The sequence below is a fragment of the Phyllostomus hastatus genome, unplaced genomic scaffold (genome assembly GCF_019186645.2).
Source record: "Phyllostomus hastatus isolate PE091 unplaced genomic scaffold, TTU_PhHast_1.1 phas_scaffold_142, whole genome shotgun sequence".
Classification (NCBI taxonomy): domain Eukaryota; kingdom Metazoa; phylum Chordata; class Mammalia; order Chiroptera; family Phyllostomidae; genus Phyllostomus; species Phyllostomus hastatus.
The window spans coordinates 1,276,068-1,288,038 of NW_025334010.1; the positions used below are offsets into that span (position 1 = coordinate 1,276,068).

At 58.5% G+C, this 11,971-nt stretch overlaps 1 protein-coding gene and 1 long non-coding RNA gene across 2 annotated transcripts; one reads left to right on the forward strand and one right to left on the reverse strand.

Annotated features, from left to right (window-relative positions):
* Positions 1-503: 503 nt before the first annotated feature.
* On the forward strand, positions 504-4,627 carry LOC123831007. The gene is made up of 3 exons (XR_006787850.1): positions 504-616; positions 1,285-1,424; positions 4,492-4,627. It is a non-coding gene; the product is annotated as an uncharacterized LOC123831007 (long non-coding RNA).
* A 2,272-nt stretch (positions 4,628-6,899) lies between these two features.
* NOBOX (NOBOX oogenesis homeobox) lies at positions 6,900-10,834 on the reverse strand. Its single transcript, XM_045857581.1, has 7 exons — positions 10,171-10,834; positions 9,662-9,777; positions 9,194-9,318; positions 8,840-8,925; positions 8,395-8,626; positions 7,859-8,151; positions 6,900-7,207 (listed from the first exon to the last, which is right to left on the reverse strand). Exons 1-7 carry the CDS (start codon positions 10,832-10,834, stop codon positions 6,900-6,902), a joined length of 1,824 nt encoding a protein of 607 aa, XP_045713537.1.
* Positions 10,835-11,971: the final 1,137 nt, after the last annotated feature.

Sequence of the window (11,971 nt, forward strand, 5' to 3'; positions counted from 1 at the left end):
AGCACAAACCCGGTTTCCTTCTCGATCCCATGTTGCACACATAACAATCGGTGTGTCTTTGTGTGTTCAGCGACGCTGCCCTTATCATAATCTCTTCCCGTTAATGAGAGCAAGTTAGCAATCCAGCCCTTTTGGCTGAGCAGGCCCTTTGCGGACGCGACTCCTCCCCCACCTGCCGAAGAACGCGGTGCAGCCTCCTGCGTGTTGGTACTTGGCTCTCCGTCCGGAGCCGCGCACATACCTCGGCGGTGGCGGTGCCGCTCTCTCACCACCACAGTTCAGTGACTTGGGAGCCGCAGTTGCTGTAAACATGACTCAGGAGCTGCCTGTTGTTCAATCTTCTGACTCTGAAGTCAGGTGTGCAGAGGGGCCAAAGGTTACAGGGAAATGAGCTAAAGAGAAACTGATGCCAGGGATTCAGACGTACTGAGAACATTCCTCTGGGACCTGCTGCCCCACTGCTTCCCGCCCACCCGTTTTGAAGCACAGTAGTCACGGGGGGCGAATTTCTTTGGCCTCTTCCCGGGAACAGATGCAGGCAGAGAGAGCATCCATTCAGTTTGCAGAGGCTGCAGGGTCAGCAAGACCGAGGCTCCAGTCACCAGGAAGACACAGGGTGAGTGGACGTGGTGTTCGTTCTTTCCGGGTGGCTGGTGAGCAGGCCGTGGGTGGGGAGGAGCTGGGGTGGCGTGTGGGTGGGGTGGCACAGGGAGGGCCTACTGAGCACTGCTGCTTGGGGAGTGAGTCATGGGCCCCAGGGCAGAGCCTGCTGCTGGGAGGGGCCCGTCTGGCCCACAGAGTCCTGCAGGAGCTCCACTGCGCAGGTACAGGTTTTCCTGGCCTGGCAGTTCTCTGAGTGTTTCAGAGAAGCAATTCCCTCTGAACAGTGTGGATGGAAACCCAGCAGGGTGGGAGTCAGGTCCGTTTTTTGTGCTGAGACGGACCACCGACCAAGGGGTTCCCAAACCCCAGGGAGAAAGTTTAGACGCTTCTAGAAAAGGTGGCCGAGGGAGAAGGACCCTGGGATATGGTGGTAGAGTCCACAAGTCCAGCAAGAGAGACATTTGCCGACACAGAAGCAGGCGGCCTCGGGAAGCAAAGGAAAATGCAGGAGGCAAAGGAAGGCTAGCCCCTTGGGTGGGACTAGTTAGTTCTGGATATCCAGCTAGTTCTAGAGTGTTTTCTTGTTGAGATCAGCTTGCCGTGGGGATGAGAAATTGACCCCCTACTGGAGGCGACAGACCCCTAAAGATGTTTGTGTCTAAACACCCTCACTTGTCACAGTGGAGCCTGGAGCCGGGAGACGGTTTGCCTGACGTCACACAGGCGGTTGGTTATAAGCTACAGGCCAGAACAGCCTGGCGTTCACCGCGAGGACCTAGGTGGGTGACCTGCTGAGTGTGTGCTCATCCCGAAGGTGGAAGGTGAGTTGCCATAAACCGCGAAGACCGGGTCAACGCAGCGTGGACAGGTGGCGAGGCTTGTGGAATTGTCAATAAGCAGGTTCTGGTGATAGAACTGAGCTTCTCCCGGCAACCAACGGGAAGAAAAGATAACGTGTGGTGTGGCCTCAGAGAATGGGAGTCTCGAGACTCTGCGTGTGCGTGAAGAGGTGGCTGCTCAGCTTTCAGGGCGGAGAGGAGCAGGGGGTCTGGGCTGAGCAGACGGAATGAATGCCTACAGAGAACCTGGGCTCCCTCCTCCAACTAGGGCAGCACAGGCAGTCGCAAGCAAAAGGGGGAAGAGAGGACGGAGGAATTATCCAGATGAAAATCAAGGAAAAATGGAGGTTTAAATGTTTTTTAAACACTTTGACAGTAGTCCTTTAAATAGGTTCTGGGGGCAATTTTGAGCGCCCTGGGTATGAAAATGTGCTCGATTTCACCGATTCCAATGATTACTTGTTATAGGAAGTAACAGAAAAGTCAGACCAACAAAGTGGTGGGCCAAAGCGGGTGCCTGGGGTCAGGAAAGGCCCGTAGGCACTGTGAGTTCAGAAGGGGCAGGCCCCAGGGGGTGTACCAGCTGCGCAGGACCCGGGCCCAGGACCGGGCGGAAGGGACCACGGAAGCAGCAATGAAAGGAAAGTGCACCAGAAAGGACCGAGGAATGTCCTCCGTGCGTGGAAATTCCACTCCCAGATAATAAAGCCGTGGCAGGAGGATGTACCTGAGGCAGCCAAGCGAGCTGCAAATGCAGGTGCAGAAGCTGTGGCGTTGTAGCCAACACCCCCGGCTCCCGTTTTGTAACTCAGTCCTAGATGCCCCGGCTCTGGAGCCGGGACGCCGCTGGGCGTTCTCTCCCCCCCACCCTCACCCTCACCCTCGAGTCCTGCTGCTTTCTTCATTGCTCCCAGGATGGCTCCCCTCTGTTCCCCCTCCACCACTTTGGTCCCAGCACCTCACTCCTGGGCACTGGAGGCCGCCCGCCCCACCAGGGCCTCCCTACTCCAGTCTTTTCACCTGTCTTTCTGGGGGAGGGCGTCTCACGATCTCAGATTTGAATGTCTCCACCCTCTCAGCTACCTGATAGCCCACAGGTGGCAAACACAAGGCCCGCAGGTGGAACCCGGCCCTCCACCTCGTTTTATCCGCCCAGCACCTTGTTTCTACGTGGTGGCGGCGCCGACCTCTCGCTTAACTGTTACAGAGTAGTTACATTTATACAGTCCTGTAATTACATTCGGCCCTGTGAAGGCAACTGCAAGACTGATGTAGCCCCCCATGAAAATGAGTTTGACACCCCTGAATAGGACGGGTCCCAGCTGGACCCCATCTGGCCCCGCAGCCCCTCCACCTGCCTCATTTCCCCCATTCCCCCGCCCCCCTCCCTTCCCCCTGGGCCTGCTCTTTGCAGACAGGCCAATTCCCTTTCCAGTTCAGGAACACTCCGCTCCCTGCGCCGCCCTTGTCTTCTCCCTCCCGGTCTCACAACAATGCCCCGATTTCAGGCAAACAAAACAGTGCTGTTTGTTATTGAAACACAGGCCTGGGGTCTCTAGGGGGTTCTAAATCTAATCGAGATTACACCTGTTGCTTTACTGCACACACACCCACCTTCTGACCTCCCTTATCATCTCCCTCGGAAACGAGCCCAGTACACGGCTGCGTGAAGCTGGCAACTTCTGACCAATCTCCGTTCCTTTTGCAACATTGGGCGAACACTGCAACCTCTCTGACTCATGTGAGTAATACCTCGTAGGGGTGTTGTGAAGTGAAATGACCTATTCGAGAGCGACACGCACAGTAAATGCTAAATAAGTGATTACCATTATCATTAATGTTTTATCCAAGGACCAATGTCTGGGTGAACTATTTCAGACACACAGAACTGACTGTCGAAAGTAGCCATTGGAGGCTCTTCTAGTTTCTTAAAGAATCTATCGGAAATCAGGCAGCAAGAGTCCTTTTTTTAAAAAAATTTATTTTAATCATTGTTCAAGTACAGTTTTCTCCCCTTTACTCCCATTCCAGCCCACCCACCCAACCCTCCCCACTTCCCTCCCATTACCAGCCTCCCCCTAGCTTTTGTCCATGTGTCCTTTAAATTTGTTCCTGTAAACCCTTCCCATTCTCCCCTGAAATTCCCTCCCCTCTCCCCTCTGGTCACTGTCAGCCTGTCCCCTATTTCAGTGTCTTTGGTTATATTTTGCTTGCATCAAGAGTCCTTGAGTGGCATTCGGCGACATGGAAAATAAACTCACAAGACTTTTGTCTTGATCTGATTAAGCTGTTCGTAGGAACTCATTTAAAGCTCCGTGTCCACCTCTGTAAATGGGGATATTTATATTTAATTTGCACAATTACCTGTCCCCCCTCCTTCTCAGACCTACAGACCCAGTTGGGCCTCCTTTCCTAGCCAACAGCCCTTCCGGCTCTTTCCTCCTGCACGCGGGGCCTCCCTCCTCAGGCTCAGGGCCCCCTTTACCCCGCCCCGGTCTCCTTTCCTTAGCTGGTGTTTTCTCGAGTCCCTTCTTCGTGTCACATGCTCTGCCGGAACGATTTGGGACTGTCTCTTGACTTCAGCTAAGGCTTTTCTATGCCGCAGAGGCCCTCCTCCCGTATTTTTCTCACTGAACGTGTCCACAGAGATAGAACCCCAAGAACCTCAGCCTCGACGTACACAAAGTGGTCTCTTCCCCAGATTTGCTCCGTCCCCGTATTTCCTTTCTCGATTAATGCAATTTCTTAGTTTCTGAGGTGTTTGTTCTCTTCCCTGTCTCTTCAGTTCCTTTCTACTGATTTTCCATCCTACTGACTGATTCTGACTCTTGAGGATTCTCCCAGCTGCCCTCTTCTCTCTCCGCCATCTCTCAGGCTTGCCAGCAGTCCCGTTTCCCAGCTTCCTCTCTCTAAGCCTCTGACCTCATTTCCCATTTGTCTTTCTAAAACACAAATTTGAGCAAGTCACGCCCATTCTTTAAACCTGCCAGCGCCTCTCTAATCTTCTCCCACAGACCCCTCCCCACCCCCACTGGTCTCTTCTCTGCAGATCCAGCCACTCCGCACGCCTCAGTCATCTGTCCAGTCTCCATGGCCTTGCGCTCACTGAACCTCCTGCTGGAACACTCTCGCCTCCCTCTCTGGAGGGGCACTGCCTCGGCCTCTGATGCCTTCTCAGCCCCGGCAGGCACCGCTGCCCCACCTGGGGGACTTCGTCACACTTGGGTCTCTGGCTGACCCTAGGCAGGCAGGGTAGCTGGTTTTTGTGCGGCTCCTGAACGCTGGAGGGAGTTTTATTTACCTATGTTCACCGGTACTGTAGGTGCCTGCTGATCCCCCCTGGATGCCCAAATGAGCATCTGTCCTTTTTCTGAGGACTGGGTACTGCAACTCAAATGAGAGGCTGTTTTTGAAAGGACAGTGTAAACTGAAACGCAAGTGGGAAAAGCATAAATCTCCCAGTCCATCCCTCCGGACTAAATTAACACCACGTCTGGGTGAATGAGGATGTTTTACTTCCAGGAGATCAGACTTACTCTCCATTCACAAAGACCAGTCAAGACTTGGAGTGGGACCGACCAAAGCCAACTTTTCCTTTGCAGCCTGTGTTCCTGTGCTCCGTTTGTGCAAATGATGTTAAAATCGACATTTAAAAATAAATTCTAATGGGTTCCCTCAGAAATAGATAAGTAACTAAAATAAAAAAATGTAGCTCACAGGAACAGAAAATATAATAGGAATCCAACAGGTTTTAGAACATTTTGTAGACAAGCATGGACTCCTAACGGAGGGTTCCAATGGCAGGAGGGAGCGGGGTCCTCTGTGACCCGGGGTCACACTGGGACCCCGGGGCTGCTCAGGAGCCTCCTTGCAGGGAGCTGAGCCCAGATGCACAGGCCGGCTCTGGCCCGCCTCTGCCTGAGTGGAGAAGCTGCCGGGAGGTAGCGTCCTCTGCAAAGCGCTACAACCAGGGTTGCCGGAGTGAACAGGCGCAAAAGCACAGGCCACGGAGGTGGTGTCAGAGAATCTGTGTACTCAAAAACTGCCCTCCAGATCACTTCAACATCTTTGAATCTGATGTTAGTGGCTCTAGAGCTCTTGGAAGAATTAGCATGGGCTTTCTTACTGTGAACCAGAGATTTTCCACCCGTGTGCCACAAAGAATCTTTAAAACATGCAGTACCTGACTAGTTAGGGGCACTGACCTCTTTTCCCTTACATTGCCAAAAAATGAGAACTACCAACAAGCTGTCAGATATGAATGAATCAAAATTATACCTATTTTTGTCAAGTAGGAAAAAACCATTTTTTTTTTTTGGTGTGCTGCAGAATTTTAGTAATTTGTTTACATGCGCTGCGCCGAGATGAAAAAGGTTGAAAAATCGCTGTCAACCACCAGAATAGTTCAAGGACGTGGTGAAACTGGCAGTAGATCGCCATCTAGTGGAAACATTATGGTACTGAAAGCTTAAACCAGAGGGGATACATTTTTTCTGCAATCAGGGAAGAAGGCTTCTGCTGTGGTCCTATGGCATAGCCGTAAGGTTCCGCCGGTGAGAGGGCGATGCCATCGAGAGGATGTGTATTTTCCCATACGCATAACCATTGGGGTGCAGGGTGGCACCCCGTCAGTGCACAGTGACAGAGCACAGTGCTCTGTGGGACTATGGGATGTGCGGTACTAGGTGCATATGAGAACGTCGTCTTCTGGGTGTGCCTACTACCCTTCCTTCCTACGCCACCCCCCAAAATAAAGCTTTGGGAACCTAACTCGTGGTTCACGACACTGGAGACTTACCCTAAAATACCCTCGGCCTTCTCTTGAATCCTGTACCGATAGGGCCCACATTCCAGAGAGAGAGGCCGGGCCCAGCCTCACCCAGGTTCGGTTCGGGCTGGGGAACAGAACATACTTTGACGGCGGGACTGGAGACAAGGCCCCAAATGCCCAGGGTGTCCTCCAGCTGGAGAGGTGGGTCAGGGAGGACGCCAGGCTCCAGCAGGCTGCGCCCAGTGGCGACCCCACCTGGGACGCCAGGACCGCCGCCGACACCTGGCGGGCTGCGTGGACAGCGGAGAGAGAAGTGGGGCCCCTCCTCAGTGTGAGTGGGTGGGTGCATCATCACAGAGAAGCTCGACAGCAGACCAGTTTACTGCTCGCAGGGAACACTCCAGCTCATTCGTCCAGCACGGAAACAAACAACATAAGCGGCACAGCCTTCGGAACCGATACAGGGCCCCCACTTGCTTCAGGACCACCCACCACACGGGGCATGGAGAAAGGGAGGGCCAGCTTCTCGCTTAGCCCACACCACAGAGGGGGAGTGGCCGACTTCTACCGAAGGCCACAGGCACAGTCCAATCTTTCCTGAGGTGTCACCTGCTGTCTCCCCGCGGGGTCGGGGGGCGCCCCAACCCTCTCTCTCGGAGCAGCCTCCCTCCGGCGTGGTCCCAGGACTAGGGGCCCTGGCTGCCCTTGTCCTCCTCTTGGCCCTCCTCTGGGGCCGGGTGCTGCTCCACGGCAGTGGCAGGCTGGGGAAGCTCCTCCTGGCCCCTATTGAGGGAGGGCCCAGCTCCAGGTCTGGCTCCCGCAGGCAGCTGGCTGGGCCCCGGAGAGGGCTGTGGGGTCGCAGCCTGAGCACAGGGAGCCAGGAACACGTCGGGAAAGTACCCGTCCCCTCCTGGGGGCTGCCCCAGGGTTTGTGGCCAGAAGGGACCAGGGAAGGGCAGTTCTGGCAAGCAAGGGTCGCTCCAGGGGACTGTACCTGCAGGGTCAGAGGACACAGGAAAGATCAGAGCAGACTTCGGGCGTCAGCCACAGTTCAGAACAGTCTGTGACAGAGCCCGCCCCCCAGAAACACAGGGCAGGACCCAGGAGAGTCTAGGTGACATGCTGGCACCAGAGCTGTCCTCTGGACCAGGTGTGTCCCCTCATTTGAGGTCCTGGGGTCTGGTAACAGGGACACAGAGAGGACCATGGCTCAGGTCACGGACCATGGCTCAGGTCATGGGCCCTCCCACGCAGGCAGCAAGGAGACCAGGGACCAACTGGACGAGCCTTCCCACCCCTTTTGCCAGAAGTTAGCTGTCATAAGATGTGGCGCCTCAGAACCCTCCCGTCAGCCACCATCTACCCTGCCAGCCCCACCACTCCTGCTGTTCCTAATCTTCCCCAAGTGCCTCGATGGTGTGGGGACCGTGGTCCCATTCCAGAGTCCTGGACACTGCGGCTCGGGATAGTTGGAAACTGCCCAGCTGGCCTGCAAACTTGAGTTTTCCCACCTCCGCAGCTCTCTTGCTGACCCTCACCCTGCTCCAAAGGGCCACGGCTGGCCCTCTTCTAGTGAGGCTGGCTCTCTGTCCCTTCTCACCTTCCTCAGTCACCAAGGGCACCTTCTCTTCCAGCCCCAACTCACCCAGGTTCCCGGCAGGTGGCTGCAGCAGGACCTGCCCTCCTGGGGGTGCTGGGAAGTAGCTCTGCGAGGCACCCGCACCGGGCCCGTAGGGCAGTGGGAAGAAAGGGTCCTCCAGCAGCGGCGGCGTCAGCGAGCTGGGCGAGGGGACGGCGAAGGGGTGCAGGTACGGCAGCTGGGGCTGCGGGGTCTGGAAGAGCTGGGGCTGCGGCGCCTGAGAGACCTGGGACAGCCCCTGATGGTAGTCCTGGGGCTCCAGCTCTTCCAGGAATGAGCAGGTGGGGGGCGGTGTGACACTGTGGGGGCAGGGGAGCGTTCTGTGAGGGGGGGACCACACAGTAGGCAAGTGCCTTCCCCCACCTCCATGACCCCAGAGTTGCCACCTCCTCCTCTCCCCCTTCCTGCTCCCAGCTTCTTTCTCTAAAGGGGTCCTCCTCCTTGCGGCCCTCAGCGAACCCCTGGCCCTTCCCAAGCTCCCATCTTTGCTCCTAACCCCTCCCCAAGATTGCTCAAGAGATGGTCCCCATTAGGCTCCTTACCTTGTCCCCCAGGACCCGCAGAAGCCATCCTTGTGGCTGCTGTCACTGCCAAGAGCATCCATCAGCAGGGGCGTCAGCTGGGGGGTGTGCACGGGGCCGAAGGGGAAGGGAAGGCTGGCTCTCCGGACGGGTGGGGGGCTGAAGAGGGGTGGGGTGACTGTCACCCCCTGAGCACCCTCGGTCTGGGGGGCTGGGGCCAGAGTGTGGTCGGATGTCAGCAGCATGGGGGGATCTAGGAACAGAGGGCGGAGGGGCTGTGTCGGTGAGGAAATGGGGGAGGCGGGTGTGGGGCCGCTGGGTGGTGGGCGTGGGCGATGCCCAGGCCCCCTGCACAGGCCCGCTGGCCTACAACAGCGGGGAGCTGCGGCCCACACCCTCTGTCTTCACTGTCTTCCTAACAGGCAGGCACTCGTTCACCCCCGCGCCCCTTGGGAGGTGGTCTCACCTGGGAGAGTGTCCAGAGGGGGCTCCTGAGGGAAGGCGCCCAGCTGCGGGTCCATGGGCGCAGCAGGTGGCAGGTCAGCGCCGGCGCTGGGGGCAGGCGGGATGGAGGTCGTGGTGTGAGTGGTCCCTGGTGTCGTCGGGGACCTCGGGGCAGGGAAGGGGCACCAGCACCCCAAGCTCTGCCTCCCCGTGAGGCACTGGCATGGTCCCCAGTCCACACAGCCCACCCCACCCTCTAAATATTATTACCCAGCAGCCCCGGCCTCATGCCCGGCCTTCTCGACCCCGGGATCCCTGCTTGGACCCCTTTTCCCCCCTCGGGGGTGGGTGGCCCAGGAGGAGGAGCGGCTCTCACCTGCACTGACTGCCGGCAGGGCCGGGGGCGGGGCCGGGGGCGGGGGCTGCCGCACTGCCCTTGCCCTCCTTCCCGTTCAGTTTCTCCACTTTCCGCCACTTGGCTCTGCGGTTCTGGAACCACACCTGTGGGGAGAGACACTGAAGGGCTTGAGAAGGCGGGCAGCGGCTGAGGCAGGGGTCCTGCCAGTCCCCTGGTGAGCTGCACCCACCGCTCTGCTGCAGGCAGACGCCTGCCTCTCACGGCCTGGTTTTAGGAAAGGTTCCTGGAGGCAGCCTCGGACGTGCTGTCCTCTCCTAGCGTCCTGAGGCTGTAGCCACGCGGAAACTGGCGAGAACGCAGCCCTAATGAGGTCTCACTTCACCCCGAGTCAGGAGGTGCTGAGCACACGTCCTGCTCTTCCGAGGTCCGGGTGGCGGATGCCCCTTCACCAGCACTCCCCTCACCCCCCCTTCACCACTGGCCAGCCCCTCTTACCATGATGCGCTGGGGGGTGACCCCCACTGTCTGGGCAATCTCCCGGCGCTTATCACTGTCCGGGTAGTGGTCTGCTTGGAATAGCCTTTCCAGCTCCTCCAGCTGGTCTGGAAGAAGGAGGAGCTCACATGAAGACAGACACCAGGGAGGCGGCAGGAGAGGAGAAAGACAGAGGCCTTCCAGACCAGACCACGGTCCCCAGCCCAGGGGCCGTCCCAGGGCCTTGCAACTGAGTTTCCCACCCGGTGGGGGCCTTCTCTCTCTTGGGCTTTGTGGGTGGGATCCGGCTGGTGTTTCCTGACCATTCTAACCTGGTTCCAGTTGCACTTTGTGATGAGACAGGCCAGCCTTCCCCAGGGACAGGCCGTGGCCCTGCCCCAGGTCAAGAGGGGGTCGGGGCAAGGTGGCGCACAGTGTCTGGGGGCCGCACTCCCTGTTGAACACACCTTTCCCGGAGGGTGCACCGGATCGCAGGCTCCCTCTCACCTTCCAGGACTCACCTGAGCGGTACAGGGTTCGAGTCTTTTTCCGAGCTTGGCAGGTCACTTCTGGGGGCCTCTTCGGGTCCGTGTTCTGGCTGTTCTGGGCCAGTGTGCTGAGGAGGTTGGCCAGGTGGCAGGACCCCCGGCCTGAGCCACAGGGCACCGGGTTGTGTGCGGGCTGGGCCGAGGGAGGTGACGGCGAGGCTGGACCGCCGGCCGTAGTAGACGACTTCTGCTTCCCGGAGCCCGGAGAGGGGGGCCTCTTCCCGGCCTTGGCCTCTCTCCGAGGGAGGGGGCACCCTTCTCCCTGAGGTTGCGCCCTCTGTCTGTGGGCAGCCTCGGACCCCCCAGCAGCATCGGCCCCGCTCATCGCTCCAGGGGCCCCCGAGGACGGCTTCTCCCCGGAGACAGCGCAGGAGGCGGGGGGCTCCCCACTTGGGACGCCCTGAGTGGGGGGCGCTGAGCTGGGCAACGGCGGCAGCAGCGGGCTTTCCTGCTCCGGCCCAGCAGCCAGGGGCTTGCCTCCGCCTTCCGGGCCTGTGGGGAGCCAGCACCCACGGACCTTAGCACCGAGGAGACGGAAGAGTCCGGACAAAGGGGGTTTGCTGCTTCCCACGTAAGCTTTGAGCTGTCCACGCACAGAATGGGGAACAACTCCAGGCGCACCCTCCGGGCTTGCCATCGTGAGGATCCCGTCCGCCAACCCCGCTGTTTTGGACAATGCTAGCAAACCTGTGCACCTCTCCGGGGGCTTTGTCTCATACACATGCATGGTAGAAGGGCGATCCTCATGGGGGGGGCGGGGCGGTGTAACATCCTGTGAGTTCCCTGCTATTTGCCCAAAACCCTGGACTGTGAGTTTGGACAGGCATCCGTTCGGGCGTCTCTAAGGGACATGTGCTGGGGGTGGGGTAGGCTGCGAAGAGAGAGGTGGAGATTCTGCTTCTAAGAGGGGATTTTGTTTCTGCCACAGATTCAGACGTCATGGCCTAGGGTAGGGCCCAGGAGTGGGTGGATGGCTTCCAGGAGCCCAGGCAGGGGCCGCCCAGGACCTCACAGGACCGCACAGGAGCGACCCCCTCCCCGCCCCTCCCACCTAACTCACTGTGCCCTTGCCAGCCCCCCCCCCCCCCCATGGCCACAGGCAGTGCCTTCTCCTTCCCTGGGAAGCAGAACCTGGGCCAGGGGCCTCCGGCCCAGACCACCCCTCACACAAGGAAGGGAGGGTGAGCCAGCGGACACTGGAAGCCCCTCTCACCTTCCCAGCTTGTCTGTCTGTCTGTCTGTGAGCTAGGACTGGTTCATCAGGTGCTTACCACGTTCTGGCCACCTCCCCCCTTACTCAGAACCCCCAAATCCGTAGCTCAAGGGGCTGCTTCATCATTTCCAAATAAATGGTACGATTGTTATTTTAATGAAATCGCATGAGATGTAACAGGAATGACTTCCTCCCAGCGGGTGCGGTAAGATGGCCCATCTCCGGCTCAGGTCAGGTCGTTTCCTGGGGTGCAAACGGGACCTGAGGCCGGCGGAGGGGGCACAGGCCTCTCCGGAGGCAAGGGGGCAAGGTGGAGCAGACTGGTTCTACAGCGCTTTAGGAGAGCTGGTAGCCCAGCAAACGTGGCACACAGTAGGTGCTCAGTAAATGCGACGTTATCGCAGAACCTAGACTGGAAGAGCCCTGGGACTCCAGCCCAGACGGGGACCGATGGAGGTGGGTGCGACGCGCAGAGGCCTCCCCCGCCCCCTGGCCCAGCCCCTGGGCCTACCCAAGCCCTAGCCGCTCCCGGGGCAGGCGGTGTGTCCGGTGCGCCCCAGC

What these genes read in the sequence shown, in the direction of transcription:
- NOBOX (XM_045857581.1), bottom strand. Translation starts at nt 10,834, where the DNA reads ATGGCAAGCCCGGAGGGTGCGCCTGGAGTTGTTCCCCATTCTGTGCGT. An exon ending in CCTGCCGGCAGTCAGTGCAG is followed by an intron (nt 8,926 to 9,193) that starts GTGAGAGCCGCT and finishes GCCTGCCCCCAG; the next exon opens with CGCCGGCGCTGACCTGCCAC. An exon ending in TGCGGGTCCTGGGGGACAAG is followed by an intron (nt 8,152 to 8,394) that starts GTAAGGAGCCTA and finishes CTGCCCCCACAG; the next exon opens with TGTCACACCGCCCCCCACCT.